Source organism: Glycine max, chromosome 8 (genome assembly GCF_000004515.6).
Source record: "Glycine max cultivar Williams 82 chromosome 8, Glycine_max_v4.0, whole genome shotgun sequence".
Lineage (NCBI taxonomy): Eukaryota > Viridiplantae > Streptophyta > Magnoliopsida > Fabales > Fabaceae > Glycine > Glycine max.
In genome coordinates, this window is record NC_038244.2 from 20459782 (window position 1) to 20485674 (window position 25893).

Below are 25893 nucleotides of genomic sequence, written 5' to 3' on the forward strand. Positions count from 1 at the left end.
GTGAATATTATAATTTATCATATTTTTTTTAGATGGGGTGTAGTAATAAATATAAAGGAAGTAATAAAAGTGAAAAAATTGTAAAAGGATAGATTATCATTATAGACAAGTTATAAGAAGTGTTTGATGCTTTGAGATAATTTTAAACCCCAAACCCTATCCAAACTCTAAAGTGTTTTTTAACCAAAAGCTACCACTATCTTAAATTCTTATTTTCTTAAAAGAAATTATTTATCTTATTATAAATTTATAATTTAAAAATAATAATTACTGTTTATAAATATAAGACGTTGGAATTGGCAATCCAACAATGTCAATCTATTTTTTTTTAAATAAAGTTTTCAAAATTAAAAGAATAATTATTTTTTTACAAAGTAGAAATGGAAGAAAGTACAGCCTCTTTGGTAAATTGAACGGTGTAATTAAACATTAAAAAAAATAGAGACAAAATAAAAAATTAAGAAGAAAAAAGAAAGGCGTGTTGGACTGTTGGTGGAGACTGAGATGAGAATAAAGAAGATAGGAATTAGGAAGGCTGCTGCTGCACAAGCTGAATCCTTTTTAAAATTTGAGGCAACCAAACCCTCATCCATTTCATCTTCACTCAGTAATCTCTATCCCAATGCCCCACTCTGTAAATTTTCAGCTTTTCTTACCCTTCCACACACTCAAAACCAAAGCCCTTCCTTTCTCCACCCTCATTGATGTCCTCTGTTCCCATCTCCACCAAAGCAATGGCAGTGTTGAGCATTCATTGTCTAAGGTTAAGCCTAAACTCGACTCTCAATCTATCATCCAGGTCCTCAACACCTGCCGTGACCGTCCCTATCAACCTCAATTGGGTGTCAGGTTTTTCGTCTGGGCAGGATTTCAATCTGGCTACAGGCACAGTTCTTACATGTACACCAAAGCTTCGTACTTGCTTCGGATTCATCACAATCCCCAGATTATTCGTGACGTTATCGAGTCTTATGAGGCTGAAGGGTCTTTAGTCACTGTCAACATGTTTAGGGAGGTGCTCAAGCTCTGTAAAGAAGCTCAGCTTGCTGATATGGCTCTGTGGGTGTTGAGGAAGATGGAGGACACTTTCAACCTCCACGCTGACACTGTCATGTATAATCTGGTTATAAGGTTGTGTTGCAAGAAGGGTGACATTGAAACGGCTCTGAAGTTGACCAGTGAGATGAGTTCCAATGGCCTTTGTCCTGATCTTATTACGTATATGGCAATAGTTGAGGGATTCTCTAACGCGGGTCGATCTGAGGAGGCCTACTCTGTGCTTAAGGTTATGAGACTACATGGATGTTCGCCCAATTTGGTGATTTTATCGGCCATTTTAGATGGCTTTTGTAGGTCTGGGTCTATGGAAAGAGCATTGGAATTGTTGGATGAAATGGAGAAAGGTGGAGTTTGTACTCCAAATGTTGTCACTTATACATCTGTCATTCAAAGTTTCTGTAAGAGAGGCCAGTGGAAGGAAGCATTGGATATTTTGGATAGGATGAAAGCTTTTGGGTGCCACGCAAATCATGTTACTGTTTTTACTTTGGTTGAAAGCCTCTGTGCCGATGGTCATGTGGAACAAGGTTATGGATTATTTGATAAATTTGTGGTGGAACATTGTGTTTCCTATGGTGATTTCTACAGTTCACTTGTGATTTCTTTGATAAGGATTAAAAAGCTGGAGGAAGCAGAGAAGCTCTTCAAGGAAATGCTTGCTGGTGATGTAAGACTGGATACTTTGGCATCTAGCCTCTTGCTAAAGGAGCTTTGTATGAAGGACCGGATATTGGATGGATTCTACTTGCTTGAAGCAATTGAGAATAAGGGATGCTTGTCTTCCATTGACTCTGATATTTATTCTATTCTTTTAATTGGGCTTTGTCAAAGAAGCCACCTCAAGGAGGCCACAAAGCTGGCCAAGATAATGCTTAAGAAATCAGTTCTGCTACAACCTCCACACAAAGATGCTGCAATTGATATCTTAATAAAGTCTGGAGAAAAAGATCTTGTGAACCAGTTGACCGGCATACATAAGAAGGGGCTTTGATGATAAAATGCTTTATGAAAGAGGTCACATCTATTGTTTATCCACTGCGTTTGTTCACAAGTTTGCATTGTATAACAGCAACAGTTGGGATTGGTTTCTGTTACGCAGGCTGATACTTGCTTCATTTCTTCCCCTTGTAGGAGACACATTATTCTTGAGAACAGTATGCTAACCTCTATTTGTTTTGCTAAACCCATTTTCCTTATAGATTCAGCTTAATATTGATAAATTGTTAAACCCATTTTCCTAATACAAATTAATGAAACTTCTGTTCTTTGATATAATGAGTCGAATAAAATGGTTAAAATATTTTTCCCTTTTTATCTGTCATGTATTTGAATTTGATTGATGCCATGTTGCAAGCCTACTAACATACCATTTCATGATTTAGTTTTCATAGCCTTTTGAATTCAGAGTTCAACTACTTGTGTGTAAAAGCTATTACTCAAAAGGTTGCTTATCCAATTTCCTGACCCAATTGATTGAGGGAACAAGAATTGGTTTGATCTGTTGAGGATGTAAAGTATTGTTTGTCAAAAATTTGGTCGATAAGAGCAAAAGTTGTTAATAATATTACAAATGTGTTGAGTTCTGATTTCAGAGTTATGCATAAATAAGTTTTAGGCTGCAACCAATGCGCAACACAACTGCTTGATGTTGTAAAGAATTTATGAAAACTCAGTTATAATTATTCAGCTTTTTGACATCTTTAATTGTGTGAAAATGAATGTTGCACCAGAAAAGCATTTTATGTATTATTGTTTGAAAGATCAGTTGGCTGATCTTCTAATTACAACAAAAGACCAGAAATTATTGATTGGACACCCTCTGCTGAATTTTCAGTTAATTATAATATGACCGATGATTGTCAAAATTTAAAATCTCTACGGATACAACTGTAAAGCTTTCGCTTATCCTTTGTCTATAGATTTTGTCTTTTTCTGTGAATTATAGATCTTATAACTATTAACTATATTTCTCATGCGCACATACCTCCAAAGTATTGAGGGACTTGGTGGCCTATGAGAAGGATAGAGGAGCATCATCTTTTACAACTGAACTTGTCTGTTATTTGTTAGAAGAAAGAGAAGCGATTGAAGGATTTGATTTCGTTCCTCCTGTAGGTGGTGGTAATGGCTTTGGAAGATATGAAATTGATTTATTATGTTTGGCAATGATGCATTTTCACTTTGGGCTTCCAAAGTTGACTTTAGAGGTAAATTTTATGAGCATTTTGATTTTGATGCATGCTCTGCATTTTCTGCTGGTTACTGCTAAAGATTCATAGAAACACACCCTTTCAGTAAGTAGAGGAAAAAAAATATAATATAATAATAATAAAACATAAACTCTACCTCCCTTTTATTAAGCACCCGAGAACCCCCTCCCAGTTCCTTCGTTCTTTTCTAACAGTAGAACCTACTTCCCTTGTGCACCTCCATTTCTCTATCTCACCATCAACATTATTTCTCCGTTCTACATTTTCCCAATTGTTCTAAAACCCATTAAGTTCCCTTACAACCTTGTGGTCCTCAAGCATGGAAGGAGATTGGGGTTAAAGGGAAAATACCCACATCCTTAAAATTTGACTATTTGAGTTCTTTGAGATAAATCCATAACCCATTGAGTATTTTGATGACATAGATTAGTTATGAGTTATGTGTGAGGGGTTGGAAAAATTTAAATAGTAGGATCATTGTGGTTTCCTCAAAACCCTAGGCATGTTAAATTTTGGGATTTTGTCTAATATCTTGTTCTTTCGATTTTTATGCTTTGATTCCATGAAAATTACGGTGGTTGCTTCTCCCAACAACATTGGAAGGCATTGATTGTGTTCTCTTTGGTTGTGAGTAGTTAATCTACTTAGTGACACTTTTAAATTCTTTTAGGATAAGCTAGTAAATTTCAAAATATTCTCTTTTTATGATCTTTGATTCCTAGAAGTACTTGAGAATGAAGTAAAATATTTATTTTGCTTGATTAAAATTTATTCTTTGAGATTCTTAATAGTTTTGATAATGTATTTAAGAGGTGGAAATTGGTTTTCTCATTGTGAGTTTGTGATTGATTTCTATTTGCTACAACAAAAAGATAATGTAGTCTATGAGTCAAATACTCATAGTATATATATGTTTTCTGTTTGCTACAACGAAGAGATAATATAACCTATAAGTCGGATACTCATAGTATATATGAATTTTATGTTCGTTACAACGAAGAGATAATACAGTCTACGAGTTAAATGTCGTAGTTCTATAATTACCGTTCATCACAGCGAAGAGATAATGTGACCTATGTACACATAGTAGTATAAAAGTTTTTACAAAGTTTGTTATTCTTGAATATGTGTTTAAATGTATTTCTAAACTTTTCCAAGGGAGTAGACAAAAGTTTCTAAAAGTGAGTTGTATTTTTTTTGTTGTTATTTAATGTCATTTAAATTCTTTTTTAGATGTAAAAATTTGTGCTATGCTTGCTCTCTCCTTCCTTGTCCGCTTTGTATTCTTTGCTCTTGCTAAGTTTTCGTGACTTACCCCTTTCTTTCATTTTTTTCCCTTAGATACACAAGTGGTTGAATAGTGGGATTTGCTGACTTATCTAGGATTTTTTCATCTTTTTGGCAGGCCTCTATCGCATATGATGGAGAGTTTTTTTTTTTTTTGTGACTCCAATATGATGCAACTATAGGGATAAAGGTAGTGATAGACATAGAGAAAATCTCTTTATTTTGAGATGTAGATGATCCTATCTTATAGATATGCTAATGATATAATTATGATGTTTTGAGACACTTTGATGATTAGTGTGTATGACCTATATCACTATTAGTTGATATTTTGGATATTATGTATGGGACCTATGTTGTGATCTATGGTCTTGATATCTAGTTGTCGGATCTAAATATATATATATATATATATATATATATATATATATATATATATATGCATGAATATATGATATGTTTTCAATGAGATTTGTCCTATTTTTAGGGGAAACTTTGCCGGATTTTCTGTAACCCCTTTAAGTTGGTCTTTTAATTGTGTTTTAGAGCAAGATAATCTTAGGCTAGTCAGGCTAAGGAAATTATAGTTTGTGTGCCGGTCACGATCCAAGTTTGGGTCGTGACATTCATAGAGATTTTTAGGGAAGGAATTAGATCAAACTCCTTGGGAATATCTATGGTTTTTAGAGATTTTTAGTAGGTACTTAAACAATCAATAGATTTTCATTATTTTTTTTCGCAACATTTCCATGCAGAGTTGCAAAAGAACTGAGGCAAACCAGTGTTATTTTCTCATTAGTTTCACTTAATCCATTCAAAAATTCAGATGAATCTAATATGCCAAATCACTTCTGTTTCTAAAACTTTGAATCGAATGTCAGATAACTTATGATTTTAAGGTTTTTTTAAATTTAGGATACGTGTACCAATGCCCCCATGAAAAATGCTTTGTGATGCATCAAAGTAGAAGGGATGCTAAATTATTATATGTACATCTATTCTTTGCGTATTATATTGATTGTCTATTTGCATATTTAGTCATTCTTATGTGAATGAAGAAAATGATGATTTCTTGACAAGACCCAGTGATTGGAGGCAGTTTCTGATTCAAATCTGTATTGGCAGAGCTTGCTTTAATTCACCAAGTTCTCAGCAAGTCAGTGTGGATCAATCCTATAAGGTAATTTTTGAAGTTTTAATAAGCGATTAGTTATAAACGGCACACTCATGTTCCCCCTACACTTCCTTATTGGATTTCATACTTTCCATAATTCTGATGCATGTTACAATTTTCTTGTCCCACAGTGGAGCAATGCTGTTAGGAGGTGGTGTACATACTTTCTTAGATAGCCTGTTCCCAGTCACGATGGCGATGTAGAAAATCTCTTGGCTCTTAACACGCCATGATCTTTTGCTTGTGCAGTTCCATGTACACATACCATACAATTACTGAATTGAAATAGAATCAAATATGAGATTATTGCATACCACAAATCCATATATCATGGTCTAATTTGCTTCCGAGCCTAATATGATGTGCAAAATCTTTTTATTGGAAAGGAAACTTTCTGCATTGGACCAATTATTAACTTATTGTCGGTTTGGTTGAGCTGAAATGATGAGAAATGAAAGTGGAATTGAAAGGATTGGAAAGTAAAAAGAGAGAGTTGTTTAGTTGTGTCCAAAGAACTATTTTCATATCTCAAGTGAGATGAAAGAAACGGAAATGACAGTTTTATGAGAGTCTGTTCTGCATCACCCCCATACAACATACCAACACAGTAAATAACTGATTATGGAAAAACCATAATCGGTTTTTCCCCTTCCCCCTATAATAAATATATAATAATGAAAGTAATAATACGAATAAAATAGAAAATAAAAATATTAATATAAAATAATAATAGGTCAATCTCTTGATATTGAGAATTCCAGTTTTCATGTGGTTTCGATCTCACACTAGGTCAATCTCTTTAAACACATGTGGTGGCACATTCATTACTGGTATTAAAGGTTAAAAAGGAGTATCACATGCTGTTTAAGCTGAAACTTTTAGATGCATTCAAAGATGATAGTTGATATTTTACTTAGCATTTTTTTGTATAAAATAAATATATTCTAAAGGAAGAAGAGAAATAATTGTTGAAGATACAAGAACAAATGATTAATCTCTCAAGTGGATCAGTGATATTCTAAATGAGGGTTAAGATGATATTAAAAATAAATAATCTTGTAGGCATATATTCAATCTTTTAAATTTTATGTAATGAACCCTGAGGAGTTTTTAAAATACTTCAAAAATAAAAAAAAGAAGAAGTTATTTTAAATCAAGAAATAAAATGATTTAATTATGCTATGGGTTTTCATATTTTTACCAATTTTTTAATTAAGTCTCCAAATTTATATTTTTTTAATTAGGTTCCTGATTTTATTTTATTTTCAATTGGGTTTTCCCATTTATTTGGCGTTGTAATTATAATTAGAGGTGTTTGTGATTAATTTTTTATAACCACAACACAAATGTCTCAAAGAAAAAAAAAATAAAAGTTGAGGATCCAATTAAAAAAAATGATAAAAATCCAGGTGGATAAATATTGTTCACATGTTTGTATTTTTATTGATATTGATATAGAGGAGGAGAAGCCCTTGTTAGTTGTTATATTGTTATCCATCCTATTCCTATCCACTTGAGGAAGAAATGCATCATATCTGTGTTTGCTGCAAGGGCTTGACTCCTCTACCTCCTCCTCCTCCTCCGCTTCACCAAAGACGAAACACTCTAGTCATTACTTTTGCTTCAAAGTCTGGAGGAGGATTTTCACTTAACTCGGTCTGTCTGTTTTTCAATCTTGTAATTTCTTGATTGACAAATTAATTCCAATTCATTCTTAGTTTATCTGTTTGAAAATGCATGCAGTTACTGAAAAGTTGTAAAAGTTGCGGAGGAAAGGGGGCAATTGAATGTCCTGGATGTAAGGTGCCATGCCATGAAATTCATTTTCAAGGTTCTGTTGTTTTGTTTCTTTATTATTAAGAAGATAAAATGATTTAAAAGCTAGTTATTTTGGAGCTTGGCAGGGGACGGGAAAGAATAAAAAGAACGGAAATATATTTGAACGGTGGAAGTAAGTTGTCTGATTCGATCTGCTCCTTGCATTCTCTAATTAATATGCCATAAATTAAAATCTATTGGTGCTTTGCATGTAGATGTTTTGATTGCCAAGGATTTGGGCTAAAGAGCTGTCCCAGCTGCGGAAAGGAAGGCTTAACACCCGAACAAAGAGGAGAAAGATAGGACTAAGGATTCAAACTTGCACTTTTCTCTCAATTGATCAACCCCTTACCCCTTTATGCAATCTTATACTTACGATATAAATAGAGGTCATATGCATCTTTTTGAAACTTTGATAATTTGAATATTAAACTTCAGATTTTAGAGTTCTTTTAGAGCACAAAATTTCGTATTCCTCCCGGTCTTTATGTTGAAAACTCTCTTTGTATGTTGAAACTTTAAAACTGATACCCTTCATGTGACTTATATAGTTTTGATTATAAAATATTATTAAAAGTATCCAACTTACTGCACTTAAATTTTCTCCTATTCTTAATAGTGGATCATTGAATTGGTAAACATATTATTTAGTCATATTTTAATAGCTTAATCATGATTCAAACATGATTGAATCAGTGTGGCTATGCATACAACGACAAGATAAATTGATGTCAAATGTTAAACTTATTAGACTTACACCATTAATAATGCTTTACGGATCTTTAGTTTTATCAATTCAACTTTTTGCACGAAAAGTTTTCTCTATAATGAATGCGCTTTCGGGAGTACAAACAAAAATTATAAAAATTAAATCTTAATGGTCATGTAAAATAATTTTTTTTATTGTAATTCAATAATAAATTATTATTATATGACTTTTATGATAGTTATCATAAAAGAAGAAGGCTTTGTCAAGTAAATAAGTATCATGTGATATCACCATATTAATTATTTTCTTGTCAAAATGTTATAAAAAAAATTATTTTATTTTTAGTTGATTTAAATTATAATTATATTAACAGAGGTAATTATGATCAATATAATATTTGTCATTTGAACATTTAAATTAACAACACAACTATATATTCTTATTCAAATTAAGTTATATTACTCATATATTCTTAATTGATTTTATATCATATTTAAATATTTTTTATTTTTATTTTAAATTAATAATCAGATTATATATTCTTATTCAAATTAATTTAAATATTAATATATTTTAATTCATTTTATATCATATTTAAATCAACAATAATTTTCCATGTAGATAAAAAATAAAATGATAGTTTTATTTCAAAAAATGTAGAAAATTTTTCTCATTAATTTGAATACTAAATGTAGAAAATTCATAATTATTCAAAATGTCTAATTATTCACAACATCTAATATTAAATGTAGATTTTTTTTTTCATTAATACAAATTAAAATGATATAAGACATTGTAAATACAAGACTATTTGACTATATCAATATTCATAAGTATTTTATATGTTTTAAAAATATTTTATGTAAAAAATTGCTAAGTTATATTGATATTAAATTGAAAAATACATTAAAAATTAGAATAACATCAAAATTTGTAAAATACATTGCAAGACACATGTTAATATACTAGTAAAAGGAAAAAAAAAAAGTTCAGATTAGAGAGTAGAGAGTAAAATCCTATTTTGGTCAAAGGACAAAATAAGAAAAGGTAACATGATCATTTTTAATTCTTTAAAAATAATTATTTATGAAATTTTATTTATCTTTTAGTCTAATTTTAGATTAATCAGATTTTAAAATAAAAATCTATCAACACAAAAAAGAATAAAACACATAAAACAAGACAGCGAAACAAACTGTTTGCAGAGAAAAAAAATAAAAAGATATAATTTTTTTGGTGTTTTGATTCTTACAATATCTTTTTTCTGATTCTTTTACTTTATAGAATGAATATTTAATGTTTGTCTATGTTTTTATTATATCATATATATTTAATATTTTTTTATAAATTATTAAAAAGATTAATAGGATAATATACAATTAATTTAGGGCATTGTAAAAAGATCATTACTTTTGGGGTATTTTGTAGGGAGATTATTTTTGCAAGTTTTATTGAAAATGAATGTTTGATTTATATGTTTGGCGTAACAATTTTAAAAAAATATGTTTTAGGAATTTAACATTCACAATAATCATTTTTTAATTATGTTTTTCAAGGAAGGAAATGAGAATCCAAGATTCACACGAAAGGAAAAAAAATTTTATAAGGTGGAAATTAATTATGCTCCTTTGCTAAAAAAATTAATTATATTCCTCGTTAGTAAAATTTTCTTAGACATATCAAACATATTTAATGCATTTCCTATAAACATAATTCTCAAAAATATCATCCGTAAGAATATAAAAAAATTCACACACCAAAAGTCCCATAAGATTAAAAAAAAATCAAAAAGAGAAATGAATATATGCTTATAGTGTATTTTAAAATGATAATATTTTTTTTACCTAGTGACCTCAAACTTAAATTTTGGATATATAATTATGTTAAATATTTGGAGATTTTTCTTTTTTGTCTATAGATAACATACAATCAAGGTCGTATACAATGCTAGGTCTTTAATTGCTTGTTTTACATACAACTATATCAATTGCTAGTAAATTTTGGGGGAAATTTGTTTTCATATACATAAAATGTTGTGTTGGAAAATTTGTTAATTAATTTATATTATTAAAAATGATGCAATATCAATTTAATTTTTCACATGATGGAATTCATTAATATTAAGAAATAATAGAATAAAAAAAACTAACCCAATTTATCTTTCCTTTGCCTGTGTGTAATGTTGTGTGCCCATAGGTGCAATTTTGTCCATGCATTTTTTTAATATTTTTTAAAATTTTTTGACTCTTATACAAAATGGATTTATTATAAGATAAAATTGAATGAATTAGTCATTGTATTTATTGAGAGTAAAATAATAGAATTGCTTCATTATAAAATTTTAATAAATAATTTTGAAATTAAGAAAGCTAAAAAGTTAATATATTTATGTAATATCAAGTTTCTTTAAAAATAATTCTTAGGGTCCCAAAATTTATATACACGACCCTCCATATAATTCAATTAGAATCTTCTCTGATACAAGATATTTGTGGTCTATTTTAAAAAAATAAAACAATAAAAGGTGTTAATTATTATAATTATAATTCTTTTTTTACTCAAATTTGAATTGTTTTTTCATCAATTTTGAATTTTTTTAATGAACTGGATAGTAAATAAATCTCTAATTGAATTGTTGACATATCATCATTAAGTTTTATTATGTATTTGGTCCCAAAACAATTTATTAATAATTACTATTTAATTAAAAAATAATTTGTTAATAGTTTATTCATTTATTATAAACATGCATGGATAAAAGACACAGTTATCAAAATCATAAATAAATAAAACAGAACAAGACTACACATAATTAATGTTTATTATTATTCATTTTAGCATTCATATGATATACTAATAGAATGCAGTTATTGCACTTTTTAGCCATTTCAAAATTAAATTAAATTTTTTATTCTTTCAAGTATTAATTAAATTATTATGTATCTACATATTCACAGAGAAGATTGGTAAAAAAAAAAAAAAGAGAGAAGAAAAGTTAGGATGGGAAGCATTGATTTTGGTAAAAGGGCGATGTGTATATTGTTAGTAAATGGTTATCTTGAAAGATAATAGGTGGTGCCTGATTTGATGAAACTCAAAACCACACTCTCTCTATTGCACGACCCACTCACTTTCTCTCTCTTCTTAGTCTATTGTATGGTGTGCAAGGTCGTGCCATCAGAGGAAGAGAGATTGATATGCTGACCGTTGAAAATGATGCTTCTCTCACCCAACAAGGCAAGGCCAGAAAACGTCAATGAGGATGAAGATAATAAAGCCTCATTCTTATCGGATATTCAAGAGATTTATTCCTTGTTAATTTAACTTTTAAGCGAGATCATTTTTCATTATATTGCTAATGCACATTTTCAAAATTGAGATCTTAATTCTAAATCCATAACTATCTATGAACTAACTGCAAGATCATTGGGACTTATTATCCATTGCTAATTTTGGTTGGAACTGTGTTATATTTATGACTAGCTTGCTCAATTAAGTGTGAGAGCTTTCATTAAATCAATATATTTGGAACTTTAATAATTTTTCCTAAACCAGGGTTTCAAAGTCTGCCAGTATCTATTCGATGAACTTGCCCTTGGACAAGGTATCTATTCTTCTATTCTGTAGCACATTTGACACAAAATCTTTCGGCATTCTATTTACAAAGTTATCTCAAATGGAAACACAGTGATGATCAGATAGGCCTAAACCCATAAAGGTAGCAAGGGCAAAGTCAAATAAAGAAATAAAGAAATTCCAACTTAAGTCAATCAAGGAACAATTGCAGAGAGGTATATTAATAATAGGTTTTATAATGGTCGACATTAGACCTTTCAATTAAATGGTCAATATTCTCTCTTAGGTATATCCATTAATACGTTCATATCTTACCATTCTTTTGTGCATGAAGGGTTCTCGTGCATGATATGCAAGGAGGTTATGGTTTCACCAGTGACAACACCATGTGCTCATAATTTATGAAGTACGGACACTCCAGCCCCTTGCTGTGTCTGGTGTCCGACACGCTCCGTGTCAGTGTCCGACACCGACACGACACCCGTACTACGTTCTATATTTTGGACATTACAGGTGTCCACATGTCCGTGTCCGTGTCGTGTTCGGTGTCCATGTCGGTGTTGATGCTTCATAGCTCATAACTTCTACAAGTCCTGTTTGGAAGGTGTATTTGTTGGTTAGGCTTTTGCGAAGGAGAGAAGTAGGGGTGGGAGAATGCTTCGGTCTAAAAAAAAAGTAATGAAATGTCCTTCTTGTTCTGTTGACATTTCTGATTATCTTCAGAACATTCAGGTACACACATCATATCTGGGATCTAAATTGCCAATTTACCATTATGCTTTCCTTATGTCTCAGTGCTAATAATACAACTTAGATCTATTATAAAGTTGTCTAGTCTGGTGGTGGGTTTGCATAACAGGTTGACATAGATTTGAAAAGTGCAATTGAGTCATTGAAAGCTAAGGTTGAAGAAATTGGAGAAACAGGGGAGTCAAGTGAAGATGCAGATGGATTACAAGATGATGGTGCTGGCAAGGATGAAGATACTGACTCAGGAAACAAAAATTCTATAGTGGAGTCGGATAGTCTACCTGAAGAATCTAATGTTGGTGAACTTAAAGATACCACCAATAAGGGGCCAGATCCAGCTGTGAAGTACAATGGAAAGAGAAAGATAGGTGATTATGGAAATCAATCATCTGATGATAAAATGGAAAAAAGAGGTAAATATTACAAAACAACTGAGGAAGCATTGCATGAAGAAGATGATTCTTCATCAAATCCTCTTAATCCTCAATGAAAACATTATAGATTGAGGAATTTTAACAACTAGACCATCATTGCAACATGATTCTTTTTATTTTTCTCATGGTTCAGTATTAGTCTTAGAAATGCTACAAGGACTATCATTTTTATCAGGTTATACTCTTTTCATTTTAGTTCACTTAGTTTGTTATCACCTTTTTGTGAATGTTCATAGTTTTATGGGAAATGGAACTATCAAAGACCTTAAAAAAACAAATAAAATCAAAGACCTTTCTTTAGTATCTATTGAATTATTTTGCCGGCTTCATCTCTAGCATTTATATTTTACTATGAGCATGATTGTGGATAAGTGATAACTACTCCCTAACTGTAAATCACAATTGAGTTTTTAGACAAATATTTGACATTTGTATTGTGATTCAACCTCAGCCTATAAAGACTTGTGCAGTTCCCTATATTAGGTGGTATGAAGCCTGATAATTATTAGAAAAAATGAGCAGTTTGGTGAGATTTCTTAACCCAAAATAGTTTGGGTATTGGACTAATCAAGTTGTTGTAAGATGATACTACCTATGGTTAAGTGTGTGAAGTTCTTGGCACTCAGAATTCCTAATAGGTTTTTCTATGGTGTCGAGAATTTGAACAGCTACTTCTTACCCTTCTCACATAGACCAATAAAGAACAAACACAAGTTTAAAATATACATGAGCCGAAAGACATTAAAATATTACTACCTTTTCCATTTAGGATCAATCTAATTTTTAATTGCTCATTAATCTGATCCAATAATTTATAATTGGAAGGTTAAAAATGAGACTCGTCATTATGTATTAACCCTAATCCCAAGTTGGACTAAGTTTCAACACTACTAAAAAATTATGATTTAGCGACCAACACATTTGGTCTCTAAATAGTTAAATTCGGTTGCTAAAATTGTTAGTCACCAAAATAATGACCGAAAAACCACGTCGCAAAAACCATAGTCACTAAGTCTTTTGTAACCAAATTTATTTTCAATCACTATATAGTGACCCAAATAGACATGCACAAAAATAATAAATTCGGTCACTGAGTATTTGGTTGCTATATCACTTGGGACCAATTCTACAACTGAAATAGTCGGTCATTAATTCGGTCGCTAATAAATAATTAAATTTTAAATATAAAATAAAAACAAACAATACTCGGTCATTATTTTAGTCGCTATCAAATAATTAATTTTAAATATAAAATAAATTAAGGCGGTGTTCGGTAGCTACTTCGATCACTATTGAATAATTAATTTTAAAATAAAATATTAAAAATTACCTTCAGTCGCTAATTTAGTGGCTAAGTTTAAAATAAATATATTTCAGTCACTAATAAATAATTAATATCAGAATACAGATGCATTTTGGTTGCTAATTCGGTCGCTATTTATTTTTAAATATTAAATAATTAAAAATGCATTTCAGCCGAAAATTTGGTCGCTAAATGAAAATATGATGTATGTTTTTTTTTCATTGTTACATTTTGACCTGCTTAATAATTATCGACTGCAAACATAAATTTTAATTAAATTGTATAATCAAACTTATGAATAAAAGTGGACATTCATAATGAGTAAATATATCTAATAACAAAGTTCTATTTTAAAGATTGATAAAGTGCAAATTCAAAGTTTTCAAAGTTTAATCAAATGCAATGTAAAAATTTAATAAAGTTCAAATTCATAACTAGTGTGGCATAATCAAACTAAAATAAATAATAACCAAGAGTCAATGATCATTTTTCATGTCATGAGGACGATCAACCTGAGCATCATTGACATGGTGGTCAATTCCATCTGCTATGGTAGGTGATAGACTAAGAGTTGACATGATAGACTGAATATGCAAGTGTTGTAGTATACGCTGCATTTGCTCATTTTGTTCTTGCATCTGTTGTCACATCTCCTGACTTTGGTGGTCATGATTCTCCATCAACTGTAACATCTTTTCCTTAAGTGTCTTCTCCTTATTTGCCTTTGCCAAAAGCTCAGCATTCAATTTATTAATTGTCTCGCGTATTTCCTCTATTTGGTCTTCCATAGGAGCAATAGAAGTAGATGGAGCTGATTTTGAGCAACTAAACCTTTTGCTCAAAGTGTCTAGCCCGTACACGTTTCCATTGTAATTTGGACCTCCAACAACATTCAAATATATTTTATTATCATTAACAGAAGTAGCAGTGTTAGGGGAATCCTGTGTAGAAGTGCCTTCCTCTGTCAAATGTTGTAAGATTTCATCTCGACGATATTGATATTTCTACTTCAATATAAAGTGAGGTATGAAGATAAATTGTTAAATGTGTAGACATATAAGGATTAGTATTCAAGAAAATCACCACTAAAACAGAAAAAAAATTGACTTTAATATACTATAGTAGGCTTCAAAGTTTTTACTAGCCAATCACAAACATTTAACACTAGCTAAAGAAAAGCAAATCAAGATGTGTAAATAGGTTCAAGAGATATTAACCAAAGGTAAGAATTCATTTATAATCTCAGCCACTATATATCAAATAAAGTGATAGGATTAGAAAAAACAACTTATAGCAAATTCGCGTAACTTGTCATTGACCCATTCTCCCGACTTCAATTTCTAGTTTTCTCCATCACCTTCCAAGTAGTTGGTGGTCTTTGAAACTCCTTTGACTACATAAATTTAAAAAGTTAAAACGGTAAAACATTTAATTAATTACATTGAGTTGAAAATCAATGAGGTACACACACACATAAAGTGAAATTACTAGCTTTTCAAAGTGAGCTGCAGTAGATATGAAACCACCACAGTATGCCGAGACTCCTCTATCAACAGATCGATTCGCCTTGGCAGTGAAGCTCTTGTTTAGGAAATCTGTAGAACCCCAATGTTCGTCCAAGGCTGCTCAAACATTGACTATTATTCACTTTCCTTTATCTTGACCATTTATGATCTTGTTCATTGCACTTTTCAAAATGCGTGAACCTTTTGTCTCAAAAACAGCTCTAATGGCTCGCTCTTCTTGTGGGTGCCACCTATACTCTTTCTGCATAAAATAGGAAACAAGAACTAAATTAGAAATGATACAGGAAACATTACATTTTAAATTAAACCATAGTTCAAGTTACCTTAAACTCTCCAAACCACTTATTGCGAAGGTCAACTGACACCTTCAACCAACTTGCAGTTGGTTCATCAAATTTTGCCCTAATATTTGATATGATATTAGAACAACTATATGTTGGTTGAAACCTATGTACAAAGACATTGTCAATACCACATTTAAAAAACATTTTAAGAAAAATTAATAGTTAAATAAAATGCACTTACTCTCCTTTATATGCATGAATGAAAGGCCTCTAATCAACAATACGTTCACAATTTGGATCTGGTGGATACTCAGGTGTAAAAATCAAATTCTAGTTAACCATCAGTTCCCCATACGCGAACACCATAATTAGAAGAATTCATGCATTCATTCTAGCTAACTATATGAAATTTGTATCCATTTATAATGTAGATAGGCCATGATTCAACTTTTCTTTTAGGTCCCCATGCCAAATTAACCAATATTGAATCTTGAATATTATTTTTTGGATTTAGAACCTAAAAAATTTAACAATTAACGCCATATATAATACCGTATCATTATGGAAGAAATGTTATTTCAATAATATATAAGGTGTTAACCTACATATTGCTTGAACCATGTAGGGAAGTTGGATGAAATGTCTTGGTTAAGTTGAGCATCCGAAGTAGTGGGATTCAACTCCCTCCAAAAATTCTCATAAATATTGGAAATGAGAAAACAAATTACTCAACGTAAACAACATAGCATCATTAAAATATTAATTAGAGTTATAAAAGTATTAAAATCATCTTACTCTAAATATGACTCAACCTCTGAAAAATTTTGAACAACGTACAAATGAGCAACATAAAGATCAACTTGGTCCAAAAAATATGTTTTGGATTTACCACTCGCTCTTCCTAGGTAATTGAAAATTGATATAGGAGGAAAAGATGAAGAACCTTCATCCACATCAACATTTCAAGGCATCCTAGTCCTTCTCGCTGCAATTTGATCAGGATAGTAAAATGAGGCAAAGGTAGATGTTTCCTCCACTAAGTACGCTTCACAAATCGATCCCTCAACTTTAGCTTTATTCTTGACTTTATTTTTGAGGGAGTGTAAAAACCTAAAATTAATATGAATAAGTATTTTTTTAAAAATGACTATATGTATATAATACAATGGCGTATAAATGATTACTCATTTTATACCTCTCGAAAGGATACATCCCACGATATTGGACTGGACCACCAAGTCTTGACTCATAAGATAAATGAACTGGAAAATGCTCTATTGAATCAAAGAAGCTTGGTGGGAATATTTGTTCTAACTTACACAACAACACAGGTATGTTATTTTCCATAATTCTTAGTTGTTCAACATTTAATGTTGTCGAAGTTAGTTCTCTGAAAAATTGGCTAAGTTCAACAAGTGACTTCCAAATAGGTTTTGGTAATGAGTCAAATGCAATTGGAAGCAACCGTTGCATGAAAACATGACAATCATGACTTTTCATTCCATGAATTTTTCCCTTGTTAAGATCCACACACTGACCTAAATTGGAGGCATAGCCATCTGGTAACTTTAGTTCTTTGACCCATTAAAGAACAACGAGTCTCTCGGATTTGGTCATTGCATAAGCTGCCTTTGGTTTAAAGAACTTGCCATGACCAACATTTACCAACTCAAGCTCTTTCCGATTACATATTTCTGCTAAATCTATTCGAGCATTATGTGTATCCTTACTTTTGCCATTGATGTCCATCACAATGTTAAAGACATTCATAAACACATTTCTCCCTGTGTGCATGACATCAATGTTATGACATAGAAGTTGGGTTTTCCAATACGGTAACAACCAAAATATACTTTGTTTCTTCCAATTATGTTCAACACCATAACCAAGAAAATCTTTTTCTTCTTGCGACTCAAGGCAGAGCGGTAAACGTGCAACTCTATTCCAAACGTCAAGACTAGATAAACATGGAGGATGGGGTAAGGTCTCAACCCGACCCTACTTGAATGACTTTTTATTCCTCCTATATGCATGATTAAGCGGAAGAAATTGGCGATGACAATCAAAATAACAGACCTTGTGAAAATTTAAAGTTATGAATGCCTTTGATTGTTCCATACATATGGGACAACCAAGTCTGCCAGCAATTGTCCAACCTGATAGCATCCCATAAGCTGGGAAGTCATTGATTGTCCACATCAAAGCAGCCTTCATAAAAAAAATTTGCTTCAATGACACATCAAAAGTTAGTATGTCATCATTCCACAAGGTGCATAAGTCATCTATGAGTGGTTGCAAGTGCACATCAATCTTGTGCCTTGGATCTGATGGACCTGGAATTAAGACAGTTAAAAACATAAATTCTCTCTTCATGCACATGCCAGGAGGAAGATTATAAGGAGTTAAGATAATTGGCCAACAAGAGTAAGTCTTCCCAAATTGACCAAAAGGACTAAATCCATCTGAACATAATCCCAATCTGACATTCCTAGGGTCGTGACTAAATTCTGGATGCATTCTATTAAAATGCTTCCACGCTTCACCATCAAATGGATGACACATGACATTCAGGTCCCTCTAATTCTCACTATGCCATCTCATGTGAGATGCAATGGCCATTGAAGAGTACAATCTTTTTAGTCTTGGAATGAGTGGAAAGTATCACATTTTTTAACAGGAAACTTCTTTTTAGTCCCTCTCCTATTAACTGTCAAGTACCGATCACTTTTACAAAAAAAGAAATTAGTTATACTTTTATCTGAATTTTCTTTGTAATACAACATGCATTTGTTCGAGCAACAATCAATTTTCAAACATCCGAGACCCAATTTCTACACTGACCTCTTAGCTTGATAAAAATTACTAACCATAGTATTGTTTTTTGGCATGGTGTCACCCATAATTTGAACCATACGATTAAAACACCCTTCTGACATATTATAATCAGATTTCAAGCTAAGACAAACCAAAGAAGCTGACAATTCTGAATGATACTCGCATCCTTCCCACAATTGTGCTTGAGCAGTTGCAAGCATATCAAAGAACTTTTGAGCTTCAGGATTAGGATTTTCCTCCATGCATTCTATCTCAATTACACCCTCTTATTCTATGTATTGGCCAATTGATGGTCTAGCACAATCCATGATCATTTGCTCATAAGGATTCAATTCTTTCCTTTGGCCACCACTTTCGTAGTATGAACCTTGCAATACTGTTGGAGGAAATTGTGGTAACTTTTCACTGTGTCCACCAATAATAATTTGGCATGAACCCTTCCTCATAAAGGTCCCTCATCACATCATTCACAAACTTGAAAACTTTACATTTGCATTTCTTGCAAGGAAACCTTGTTTGTTCTCCTTGCATTTGAAACATGTCCTAACTAGTAACAAACTGTACAAATTCAAACACTCCTTCTCTAAACTCATTTGTCCAACGTTTTTTACCATCCATCTTCGGTTCTCAGGAATCTCCATTGATACAAACTACCAACAACAAATCTCCATTAAAAAACGTCAAGAAGTAAGAAAATATAATCATGAAATGAAATGATTTGGTAGTATTCAATGGAGTGTGTTCATGAAAACACACAAGAGACATACTATTACATCAATGAAGCCACCACTTATATAAGTATGAGGCACATCAAAACCAAAGGTGAAGAAGATCTAACAAATTATCATGTGTTCGTGTGGAATCTAGAGAATTATGATTTTGTTTTAGGTGCAATAATGTTCCCTGAAAGCTAAGGAACAAATATACAAAATGTCTTAATTTGATCAATTCCTAGGAGATATCAATATTAGGCCCTTTGGCTTAAACTATACATACTGATACTGTCAATGGACATATATCAGTTTGCATGGAAGTTGAAATAGTCAAGTTAATGTTTATTTACTATGATTGATTTTAAACTTTAGATAAATTAAGGTTGATGGTGGTACATGGATATTGTGTATTACAAGTACCTGAATGTAGGTATAATTAGACTTGCATGGACCACTAAAGGTAGTAGGCTTCAACAAGAATGTTTGTTTTACTGGTATGATGAGGCGAGATATGTGAGTTGCTTTGGCATGCGGCTTTCCAAGCCTTTAGAAAGGCCTGTTGAATGTACATTTACAAAAGTTTAAGATTGTGTGTAAGGAATAATTGTGGCATGGAATCAGCAAATGGAAGATATTATTCAAATTAATGTTATGGTTTCTATGAAACACTATGATTAACACAGTGAAGAAAAACTCCTGCACGAAATTACTAAAATACATGATATTAAATCTTAATTAATTAATTAATAGGGAAAAATAGTGCAAACTTTATATAAATGAATCACATATGATCAGAGAAGTTACTATAACACATAATATTGGCAATATGATAAGGGCTACCTACTTTGTATTTGGAAGCAGATTTTATTAGACATTAAATTATTAGCTCCCTTCATTAATAAAATAAAACAAGTTACACTTTAAGTTTATAATTGTTAATAAAGATACTAGTTTGGTTTGCTAATATTGGTTGAGTGCATCAATTGAGACATATAATAGGGTTGCAGAAAATTATACTACACACAATCTAATAGGAAAACACATGGCTTACGTAGACTAAGATAAAGTAATTATAAATTTATTTACATTTAATTGTGAGCGTAAAAAATATAAAATATAAAAGAATGATTAATTTTAAATTATCTAATGAATTATCTTTAACTTAAATTTAAATATATTGAATTAATTAATCTATTGTATCAATATTATAACGTACATTACAACAATTTAAACATGAACAAGAAAGACGAATCGGGCTAGAGGGGTCCAATGAGATGTGTCGGCGGCTATATCTGGTTCATCTAGTGTTTGCAATCCACACGTCAAACCCACTATCGGCTAAAATCAATGGCAGGTCTTGCTTTGGTGGATTCAGAAGCCATGTCATACCATCCTGCACCCACCGTCACCATATAGATATAATAATGTTCACTAAAATTGTTCAAAAACACTTAATTAATTAGCACTACATGGACACAGAACAAAACCATGATCAATTTAAACAATTATAAAATACAATAGACTATAATATAATATATAAAAGTTTAGATTTGTGCGGAAATGAAGAAACAAACAGAGTAAGCAAAAAAAATGACACAACATACTGTGTAAGAGCCATTGATACAAAATAGAAGAGAGGAAGGTATAGTTGCGGCAACGAAATATAAATGGGTTTCAAAAAATGAAACCCTAATCGAAGAGGAAGAGCAATGAAAAAGAAGAATTGAGAGGAGAACCAGAGAAGAAGAAGAGTGATATGTAACAGCTGGCACCCGCATTACCAACTCCTATTCCTTAAAAGTTTAAACGCACCATTTCGGCTACACAACAACAACATTTCTATAGTAATAATAGTAGTGTTGTTCATGTTTTAATTAAGCATAGATTTTAATTAATATAATTAGTTCATTATTTTACTCTTAAATCAATTTATTAAAAGATTATTTTCAATTAATTTACTTGTATTCTTTCATTAAATTTACTTTACCTAAAATAATATCTAAATCCCTTTTTATTAGAAATTTCTTCAAATTGAATGGTCCCAATATTTTAGTTTTTTTTTACTCAAAATGATGGGTAGTAACTTTCCGTTATCCACTTTCTAATATTTATAGCTTGTATGCTCAATTATTTTGTTTAACTTTTAATTTAAAAGGAGTTTTTAAAATATAAAAATAAAAACTCATAAACAACTTCTACTTATTTTTTAAAGTTCTATTTTTTCTTATTTTAACTTATAAGTAGCTTTTAAGCCCAAAAAAAGTTGGGTCAAACAAAACCTTAGGCTATTTCAATCTCCTAACCTAAAATTATAATTTAATTATTATTATTAAATTTTCCTAACTTAATTATAACTCAATTATATTTATTAATTTTCCTTAAATTTTTTATAACTTTATCAATATAATATTTAATAATTATTTTTATACAAGATAATTAAAAAATTGAGCTTAACATGTAATATATGAAATTAAAAAAATTGAGCTTGACTCTTTTACATAATCAAGTGAGAGTGGTATCTCAAAAAAAGAAAAGTAAGTGGTTAAATTGTGTATCAAACGCGAACATGCACTAGTAACTTTTAATTAATTGTTAAGCTTTGGTTATTGTATTTTTTTTTTTTTGCCTAAAGTCATATATTAGGCCTTGATTGGATTTCAACCAGTCATTAGTGCATATGTTACCCTAATGTCATATATTGGGCCTAGATTTGATTTCAATCAATCATTAGTGCATATGTTACACTTAAGTGATATTAGCACTGATTGGGCCATGTGCATATGAATATGTTACACTAAAGTCATATACGAGGGTTTCAATTACGCTAAAGTGATATTAGGCCTTGAGTCTTATTGGATTTCTTGTGCCCCCAACAAATTATTGTAAAGTCCAAAAGTACCTCTCTGCTAATAAACATAAAGATTCGCATCTGTAAGGGTAAGCTTACACATTAATAATCCGTAAGAGTAAGTTTACGGATTCGTAATCCATAAGAGACTTAAAAATTTGTAATCCGTAACACAAAATCTGTATACGAATTGCCAATCCGTATGTTTGGATTGTCAATCCATATGTACGAATTACAGTTTATTTTAAACAAATAAAAAAATATTTTACAAAATAATGGCCCATGTAGGATTTGAACATATGAATTTCACATTTTTAGCACAAAACTTTAACCAACTGAGGTAATAGAATAATTATGTTATAAAATAATTAATGTCACTATATACAACACTAAAATTTCTAATGTATATTTAATGCATATGTAAATTTACATAATAAATTTTGTGACAATTAATTTTGATCTAATAATTAATTTTTTTACATATATAATTTGTTGACAATTAATTTTGATCTAATAATTAATTAGAGTAAGCTTCCAGATTCGTAATCCATATGTTTATTAGCAAGGGTACTTTTGGAATTTAAAAAGATTTGTTGGGTGGACAAGAAAATTTTTGGGTGCATGAAGCAATTTCCCACATTAAACCTTAATAAATCATTATTGAGCTTTGGTTAATGAATATGTTAAATTAAGACTTAATTGTAAAATATGTTCTCCTATTTTGCATATTTCAGCAAATTAGTCCCCCTACTTTTTTCATTCACTATCTGAGTCTCCCTATGTTTCAAAATTTACTATCTTAGTTCTCAGAGCTAATTTTAACACTGTTGACTAATCGTTCATTGTTAAATTTTAAACATTGACTACACTAGAAACTTGACCAATATTTTCTTAAAGAATAGGAAGTTTTAAAAAAATGCTTGAAAGGACTAGAATCATGGTCCTTAGAGTGAATGACACATTCTTTTATCATTACAACCATGTGACCATTTCAATATTTGATGCAAAATATAGTATTAATATAAGTTTTATGCCAAAATAGTTGAAAATTCAAAGTTTATTTTTTTTTAATTTATTATATTTTTATACTCTTATATATTATCTTTAAAATAGAATATATAAGATTAAATTTTATTTTTCACATAAATTAGAATATGCATACTTATATAAACTTTATTTTATATTATATTTTAAATGATAATATATAAGACTGTAAAAATGTAATAAATTTTAAAAAATAAACTTTGAATTTTGAACTATTTTTGCATAAAACTTATATTAATACTATATTTTGTACCAAACATTCAAATGAATAGTTGGGTGTAATGTAAATGAGTGTGTTTTGTCCTTCACGGACTAAGGTTCCAGTCCTTCTTCAAACTTTTTAAAGTTCTTATTTTTTAAGAAAACGTTGATCAACTTTCTAGCTTTTTAAAATTCTTAATTTCACAAAATTTGATTATGACATATTTTTATAATATAAAGGGTATATATTTATTATAATTTTTAAATAATTTTATAAAATAAAAAAATATTTTGTATAAAACACAAATTAAAAGATTAATGATAACCATGATTTATTTATATTAATCAAATAATGTACATATTGGTCTTTTAATTTCATTATAAATAATCAAAGTATAATTAAAAATATTATATAATTATTATGATTTACAAAATAATGAAAATATTGATTTGTTAATTTTAAAATATTACTAATATATTAATTTCAGTAATTTTCAAGTATAAAAGTATTTAAGAATATTACATATTGATTATGATTTATAATAAATTAAAAATTTAGCTTTTTAATTTTCTTAGAAAAATAAATCGGTCGCTAGCATAACGTAGCGACCGAAACACACTTGGTTGTTAATTTCAAGGCCAATTCGGTTTCTAATTCCGTCGTTAAAGTACTTTGAATTTATGTATGCATCGCGACCGAAGTAGCGACTGAGGTTTTCAGTGACGCTTTACTTCGGTCGCGAATATTGTTACTAGGACAAGTTAGCTACCAACAATAGATGATTGTAAATGCTATCACAATTAGCAACCAAATTACTCCAGTCTCTAAACTGTATTTTTCTAGTAGTGCAATGGGATTGTAAGTTGAGGCATAGACTAAAGTGCCAAATCTTTCATTTCGTTGTTGGTATAGTCAGTGGGAAAATTGCAGGGTTTGGTGCCTTGAAAGGTGGCAATAGATGTAAAAGAAAAGGAGCATCATAAACAGCCCTTGGCTTTCACCTTAGTCATGGTAAGCGGAACTTGCCACATTTGTAACCTTCATGAATTAACGTAATGTTCACTTTATCTTCTACAGGTTAGGACGATATGCTGACATGATGTTAAGTCTTGGAGCATGGTAGCAGATTCTACCTCATTGTTTCTTCCATGGGGAGTTGGTGACCCTGTGGGTTCTTGTTTATAGAGTAGCAAACTGGCTCTCAAGTTCTGTCTATCAAAAGTTCTTTTTGGATTCTCTGGATGGTAAATTACATGGTGTAGCCAACTAGATATGTTCATTATGCTCAGTTTATGTGTGCTTGCAAGACATTCTTCTATTTCTCAAGCTTTTTAGAGGATAGACACAATAACACAAGTTTTAAAAGCTAATCCATTATAGAAGTTCCTTGAGTAGACATATTACTATATTTGTTTGTAATTAACTTTTAAGAAAATTTTGCAGATCATTGAATTATGGCTCTCCTCATTCAGTGTTAGTAAATCAATTAATAAAAACTCGTAGGGATGTAATATGCCGATTTCTGCTTTCAAAATTTTCAATCTAACAGCAGATAACTTATGATTGTAAGATTTTTAAAATTTAGGATGTGTACCAATGCCCCCATGAAAAATTGTTTTGTGATACACCAAAGTAGAAGAGGATGCTTAATTATTATACTTACATTATTATGTAGTATATAGATATCAATTTGCTTGTCAGTCGGCATATTTAGTCATTCTTATGTGAGTGAAGAAAATGATGATTTCTTGACAGGATCTGGAGATAGCTTGCTTTTAACGTACCCAACTTGCTATTTTTCTCCCATACTCTTGGCTACTTCAGATCTGTATTGGCTGAGCTTGCTTTAATGTTGCAAGTTCTCAGCAAGTAAGCATGGATCAATCCAGAAAGGCAATTTTTGAACTTTTAATAAGTGTTTAGTCATATAAAGGCCACACTCATGTTCCTCCTACACAATATCATGCTTTGATTATTTTTAAGTTTCAAGAGACAAGAGTATCCACTTCCTTTGGATTTCATACTTTCCGTGTTTCTGATGCATGTAACAATTTTATTGTCCCACAGCGGAGCAATGCTGTGTTGGGACATATCCTAGGTATAGGGTGGAGAAATGAAAGG

At 30.8% G+C, this 25893-nt stretch overlaps 3 protein-coding genes across 4 annotated transcripts; all 3 read left to right on the top strand.

Moving 5' to 3' along the window:
* The first annotated feature begins 418 nt into the window (after positions 1 to 418).
* On the top strand, positions 419 to 6041 carry LOC100776252 (pentatricopeptide repeat-containing protein At5g47360-like). The gene is given in 4 exon segments (XM_041018382.1): positions 419 to 1997; positions 2000 to 2213; positions 3175 to 5736; positions 5862 to 6041. Coding segments are annotated over 2 exon segments (1413 nt in total). The 5' UTR covers positions 419 to 622; the 3' UTR covers positions 2038 to 2213; positions 3175 to 5736; positions 5862 to 6041.
* A 1146-nt stretch (positions 6042 to 7187) lies between these two features.
* On the top strand, positions 7188 to 8123 carry LOC100305840 (uncharacterized). 2 transcript variants are annotated; one of them, XM_014778318.3, is made up of 4 exons: positions 7188 to 7386; positions 7474 to 7528; positions 7616 to 7681; positions 7764 to 7994. In XM_014778318.3, exons 1-4 carry the CDS (start codon positions 7255 to 7257, stop codon positions 7790 to 7792), a joined length of 282 nt encoding a protein of 93 aa, XP_014633804.1. In that variant the 5' UTR covers positions 7188 to 7254; the 3' UTR covers positions 7793 to 7994.
* A 3823-nt stretch (positions 8124 to 11946) lies between these two features.
* Positions 11947 to 13085, top strand: LOC102664187 (E3 ubiquitin-protein ligase ORTHRUS 2). Its single transcript, XM_006585684.3, has 3 exons — positions 11947 to 12048; positions 12168 to 12565; positions 12693 to 13085. The coding sequence occupies exons 2-3, from the start codon at positions 12488 to 12490 to the stop codon at positions 13071 to 13073; spliced, it is 459 nt and encodes a 152-aa protein (XP_006585747.1). The 5' UTR covers positions 11947 to 12048; positions 12168 to 12487; the 3' UTR covers positions 13074 to 13085.
* Positions 13086 to 25893: the final 12808 nt, after the last annotated feature.

What these genes read in the sequence shown, in the direction of transcription:
- LOC100305840 (XM_014778318.3), top strand. Translation starts at nt 7,255, where the DNA reads ATGCATCATATCTGTGTTTGCTGCAAGGGCTTGACTCCTCTACCTCCT. An exon ending in GAGGATTTTCACTTAACTCG is followed by an intron (nt 7,387 to 7,473) that starts GTCTGTCTGTTT and finishes AAATGCATGCAG; the next exon opens with TTACTGAAAAGTTGTAAAAG. An exon ending in AATATATTTGAACGGTGGAA is followed by an intron (nt 7,682 to 7,763) that starts GTAAGTTGTCTG and finishes CTTTGCATGTAG; the next exon opens with ATGTTTTGATTGCCAAGGAT.
- LOC102664187 (XM_006585684.3), top strand. Translation starts at nt 12,488, where the DNA reads ATGCTTCGGTCTAAAAAAAAAGTAATGAAATGTCCTTCTTGTTCTGTT. An exon ending in ATTATCTTCAGAACATTCAG is followed by an intron (nt 12,566 to 12,692) that starts GTACACACATCA and finishes TTTGCATAACAG; the next exon opens with GTTGACATAGATTTGAAAAG.